Here is a 6,014-nt window from a genome sequence, read left to right as displayed (position 1 = left end):
ATAAAATAAATATTAAAACACCTGATTCTCCTCCTCTAATGTTTTTGCTTTTTAACAGACCAATAATGAACTTTAGAGACATGGAGGACCAAATGTTTGCAAAATTCAATTTCGGAAGAAATGGAGTTTCTGCTTTTCCATTAACATGTGAATCTGATCTCTGCTGAACCAAAACTCCTACATGCAAAAACTTGAACAGCAGTTTTATAAAGTGAAGAAATCTTTTTTTTATTTCACATCATTAAACCAAATGAAATCAATGAGAAATCTCTGTCATCAGCAGTGCAAGCAACAGGCCTGTCATCATGATATGACACGCACACACACACACATGTGCACACACACAAGCCACACACATGCACGCACATTCGCGCGCATACACACACACATGTGCACACACAGACACACGCACACACACATGCTCACACACAAAAATATATGCACACACATGCATGCACGCACGCACACACACACACAAGCACACACACACACACACACACACACACACACACACATGTGCACACACACATGCACACATGCACACACATTTACACATATGTGCATGCACGCACAGGTGTACACACACATGCACAAATACTCACACACATGCACGAACACATGCAAACACACACATACACATGTGCACACATAGACATACACGCACACACACATACATGTACTCACGCACCCACGCCCACACACACGCACGCACACACCTGCATACACATGCACCCATGCGCATGAGCACACACAGACATGCACGCAAACACGCACCTACACACACTCACACACACACAGGCAGGCATGTACGCATGCAAACACACACACGTGCACATACACATGCACACACACACAGACATACACACTCGTACACACACACACACACATACATGCACGCACGCCCACACACACACACACACACACACACACACACACACACACACACACACACACACACAGAAACAGGTGCTCTAATGTTTCTAGATGAAGGCACATAAACCCATTGAAGGTCACAGTAAGGCAGATTCACAGCACTAAAGAGCAACAGTAGATCATAAAAACTAGCAAAGGAACAGTCCAGATCCTGATCAGTCTGCTGCGTTTCAGAGCCACTCTTCTGGACAGTTTCCCTGTGTCTGGAGGAACCAAAGCAGGAGACAAATGTTGAAAATGGCTGCGGAGAGAGGCAGAAGATGCTCACGTGTGGTGTTGACATACATCCTGCATTTGTTTTCATTGTGGCCTTTTTCCTCAGGACACTGGTGATGAGAGCTCCTCCCATTGATCAGGAACTAGAGTGCTAAGGCTAAGAAGAGTTCCTTTGTTTTTGAACCTACTGTGTTAAACCAGCTCATAAGGAAGAGAATTCAGCAGCTTGGTTGTGATGGGTGTGTCGCTCCAACTTAAATTTGGCAACATTCGGGATTAAACAGCAGCAGTGAAATCTCTGAAAGTTCATTTTGCATCGTTTAGAAACAGTAACACCACAATGTAAATCACATTTTGTTCAGCTGCCTTTCATTGCATGACTTGAGAAAGCAAGACACACAAGAAGGACCAACGCACAGCAGCTTTAGATCACCAGCAAACGGGGTTGGATTAGTTCACAAAGCACTGGTTTGACATGATACCCTGTTTCCACCCATTTACATTCTTGTGCTGAGCATTGCTGTGCAAATGCGTGACCAGTCAGTCTAACTATACTACAAGTTCACATGAGCAATCTTGTCCCTGAGTCTTCAGTGTCCCACCCTGTTCCACACACACAAAAACCTCCTTTTAATGACATTCAGCTTGTTTGGGTTAAAGGGAGCTACAGCCGAGTTCTCAATCAATCGATGAGCTAAAATACACACTGCCTCGTAGAAGGGCAGAGAATGTGACAGCATCCGCCTCACATTCAGTCCCACACACACACACACGCACACACACATGTAGTCACATACAGTAGAAAGACTGAACCAACAGTGCGCTCACATCAAACAGCTTTAGTGTTTTAGCTTGTTGCATCACATAAAGATGTTTCAATGGAGGTTGAAGAGGTTTTGCAGGGCTGTGGCTTGTATGTCTTTGAATGTGTGTGTATGTGTTCATGTCCCTGTGCACGCTCCTTTTTTTAGTGAGAACATGTTTGCTTCTCTGTCCTATTGTTAAGTAAGGGCATACTCAAACGTCCCCTTCTCCAGCCCCTCGATGCCGTCGGCCCAGTTGGAAGAAGGCATGCTGCTGTACGGGTCCAGCAGGATCCTGAAACACCGGACAATCAGAAGCCCCAGGAACACCAGCAGCATTCCCACAAAAGCAAACGCCGTCTTCTGCTCCAGAGTCAGAGCGTGCGCCATCATGTCGTTTCCGCTCATGGCAGCAAGGGAGTGGTTGAAGTGGATGCTGCTCATGGTAAACCCACATCTAGGTGCCTCATCTCTCATCTGACGGGGTCAGGCATTTGAAAGCCTGCATGTTACCTGGACAGAGGTTAAATCGTTGCCTTTGATTAGGGCTAGTGTTGAGAACATCGTTAGACACTTTGGCAGAAAAGGAGTTGAAACAGTAAAGGGAACGTAGCATAAATCTATGTGAATGAAACACGGAAAGCCGCATGTACTTTATGCAGCCCTTGGTGAATTTGTCATCAAGCAGATCTCTGCTCAATCTCTCCTGGGAAAACTGAAAGCAGCAAACATGAACAGAGGTGTGATGAAGAACGGTTGCAGAAAAATGAGCCAATATGTTCCTTTGTGCCAGGTTAGAGCTACAGTGTGTCACGGCGCTCTGCTTTTATACATAAACAAAGCATTAATGCGTGAATAAAAAGGTCCCCTCTCACGAAGATGAAGTCTTGCACGATGCTTTATCTAAAAGTAAGAGACATCTACCTGTTGCGTGTGAGCAGATGCCTGCCAGACAGTGTAATTCCATTAGGCGGTGAGAGAGTGACGGTAATTGACCGCACATAATCACAAAATTGGTTTGGTCACACAAGTGGATGTCTGCCTCCAGCACGCTTTTGCTTCTGATTTTTTTAAACAAACACAAGCAGCAGGTGGCTAAATCAGAAGAGGGGATTTAGATAAAACGAGCGGGAGGTTCTGCGCAGACAAGGGCTGGGAAATAAACTGAGAGAATGAGGAGGGGTAGAATGATGAGGAGGACACTGCACAAGTATGCTGAGGGAGACAAGAGAAGGGGGGGGGGGGGCTGGAGGGGAGAAAAAAGACTGCATTGACAGATTCTCTAGTTAGGAGGGATGAAGGAGAAAAAGCGGGCATCTCACCATCATTATCGTGCCATCCTTACAGACCTGTTGCTGCCGTGCCTTGTGAACAACTCCTCCACCATGGAGCTCTTTTACATGTATCCATCAGTCCATCCATTGCTGGCATTCTGGGTGTGCTAAAGCTAACAGCTCGTCTGAGCAGAAAGCCAGAAGAGCCGGACAAAGGCTGGATCAGTCTGTTGTGTCTTCTGAGAGACGCAGCTCCTGTCCTAGTGCTGCTTTACTTGCTGCGTCCTGCTCATTATCATTCTGTATCTCTATCTCTCCCTCTAAAAGCACACACGCTGGCTCCTGCTGCATGGCAACCACTTGTTAGTCTCACTCAGCTGCTCTGCTGCCTCAGTCATTCACAACCCCCCCACCCCCATCCATCCTCAGCAACACCTCAGCAGTACAAACAGGCAATCTGCCTTCTGTTACTCCTCTCGTCCAGCTTTATTTCACTGTGTTTGGTCCAGCTCAAGTGACACGGCTGAATCCGACTGGCCACTAAAATGCTGCTGTAAAGGTATTTTCAGCACAGCACCCCTCCCACACCACCCCGCCTCCACAAGCTGGGTTTGATGATGTGTCTGTAATTGGTGCAGTTTGCCGTGGACAAATTGAATTAGCTGCTCTGCTTAAGGTTCGTGGATGCCAACGAGCCTACGCATGCCGAGGGATTACGAGGCGAGCATTCATGCAGATCTCATAGGACAGGATGTAAAACGGTAATGCAGGTCATCTGGTTGTCCAGAAAGAGAATACAGCAGAGAAATGTGTGGCTAGTCTGATTTTGGTGCGCTGCAGTTTCACAAAAAATAACTTTAATCTGAGTTTAAAACAAGCGGAGAGAGGGACAGCCATAACTGGTGTGTGATTCATCAGTTTTCATGAACTCATTAATTTTTCAGATGGAGAACAGCTGGATAATTCCCACTGGGGATTTTCACTCTCAAGTTCGTGCCTCTTCTCTCTCACTTTTTCCACGGGTCAACAGCAGTTTGGTGTTATTGATTCTTAGCTACATTTTAGCTTTTTTTACTGTTTCCTCCAACTATGATGTCATGAGCCATTCCACCCCAACCGTCATACCATCTTTGTCAGAATTCAGCAGAGGACTTTTGCAGCACTATTGATTTGGCCACATCAAGTGTAAACTTTATTAATGCATTAGTGTTTTTTCTGGCACACAGGATCCCATAAGACCTTTACTGCAACAGCGATCAGAAGGTCACTGACTTATATTAGGACTAACACCTCTTTCAATTCTTTATCATATCAGTTGACAGGCAGAACAAGCGCCGGCTTCTTAATTTAAGAGTCAAAGTCCAGTAATCTGGTTTTTAGAGAAGCTGCAGAGATACAACCCTTTTGCATAAAGCATATTTTAATAGTGTGAGGTGTCCAGAGGACAAGAGAATAAAGATAGCTACAATTTTATCTTAGCCAGACAACAGGTCTGCAATTCTGATACAGGAAAATATAAAACAATCCTACTAAACACTTTAGAATTTAAGTTAGAAGACAAGTATGCTACGCTCTTGTTGGATAATAAAAAGCTAGATGCAGAAAAGTAGCAGACATTTTTTAATTAGTCATGTTACCTGAGTGAAGATGTTAATTTGCATAATATAACATAAAGGAACCATTCAAATGTTAAATATAGAACAATTTAATAAAAAGCTATGATTTTATAAATAATACCTCCACAGGTGTGTTAGAGGTGTGCACAGAATGAAGGTACATTATTTCCTTTAAAAGCTATCTTTTAATTGAAAAATAATCTAATATTTCTTTTGATGGCACGACACTGGGTTATGTTTACATCTACTAGCCAGTAGGGGGCACCATTGCGGGTTGCCAAACAGTCCACTCGGCACAGCGAGGCTCAGCAAGCAGCTGCTTCTGAGCCCAGAAGATGTCGTTATCCTTCTCAGAAGAGGAGCAACCATAAAAGATCTAAAACCAGACTGAGTTTAGGTGAAGTCTAGATGGACCCAAATAAAACATTTCACGTATCAGCAACGACCCTAACTGGGCACCTTGTTCTATTGTTGCAACTAAAACCTCCACACACTAGATGTCGCTTTGGTGTTCATGTTCCATATTCAACCTTTAATGCACAAAAACAATGGAAATAAGGTTGTCCAGACTTTACAAGTTTTGTTAATTTAAGTTTATTTTGCTTTTGAAATAGCCTCCATAGTTGAAAATATGCTGCAGAGTTTCTTTTTGGCCAACTTTGAAATTGACAGTAAAGTCAGTCATTTTTGTCCTTTTGCATTTATGTTAAACTGACATGCTGTTGACACTTTTATAAAAGCACTGATGCTGCAGTTGGAACACAGTCATTATGGGGTCTTCTACTTTTAACAAATAGCTAAAGTTTTTTTAATGGGTTGTAAAATTCAAGCTAAAGACATTTTTACGAGAGTAATCTTTTCAGACTTGCTGAGCAGATTCTCCGCTCACATTAAAGCAGACTAGAAACTGAAATAATTTCTTTAGTGGAGGAAAAAGTGCACGATCAATAGTTTCAGGAGTGATGAATAGGCTTGGTGCCGTATTATAATCAATAAGACAAGGTATTTAGTCTGACACTGTGAGTGAGCTTTTTGGGATATTGTAGACTTAATGGCTTACGGGTTCTGTTGCTTAAATCACTGCCTGGAATTAAAAGCAGATAGATAAAAATAATATTGTGATGTGTAATATTACTAAATAAAGGAAGGTATGTACACCTGAAAAATGCAGT

General features: G+C 43.3%; 1 protein-coding gene across 1 annotated transcript; it reads right to left on the bottom strand.

Moving 5' to 3' along the window:
- Positions 1-2,033: 2,033 nt before the first annotated feature.
- On the bottom strand, positions 2,034-3,724 carry ctxn2 (cortexin 2). Its single transcript, XM_015953554.3, has 2 exons — positions 3,275-3,724; positions 2,034-2,465 (listed from the first exon to the last, which is right to left on the bottom strand). Exon 2 carries the CDS (start codon positions 2,427-2,429, stop codon positions 2,151-2,153), a length of 279 nt encoding a protein of 92 aa, XP_015809040.1. The 5' UTR covers positions 2,430-2,465; positions 3,275-3,724; the 3' UTR covers positions 2,034-2,150.
- Between the last annotated feature and the right edge of the window lie 2,290 nt (positions 3,725-6,014).

This window comes from Nothobranchius furzeri, chromosome 9, assembly GCF_043380555.1.
Source record: "Nothobranchius furzeri strain GRZ-AD chromosome 9, NfurGRZ-RIMD1, whole genome shotgun sequence".
Lineage (NCBI taxonomy): Eukaryota > Metazoa > Chordata > Actinopteri > Cyprinodontiformes > Nothobranchiidae > Nothobranchius > Nothobranchius furzeri.
This window is presented reverse-complemented; position numbering and strand designations above follow the sequence as displayed.

Excerpts from the sequence above, each read along its gene's own strand:
- ctxn2 (XM_015953554.3), bottom strand. The coding sequence starts at position 2,429 with ATGAGAGATGAGGCACCTAGATGTGGGTTTACCATGAGCAGCATCCAC.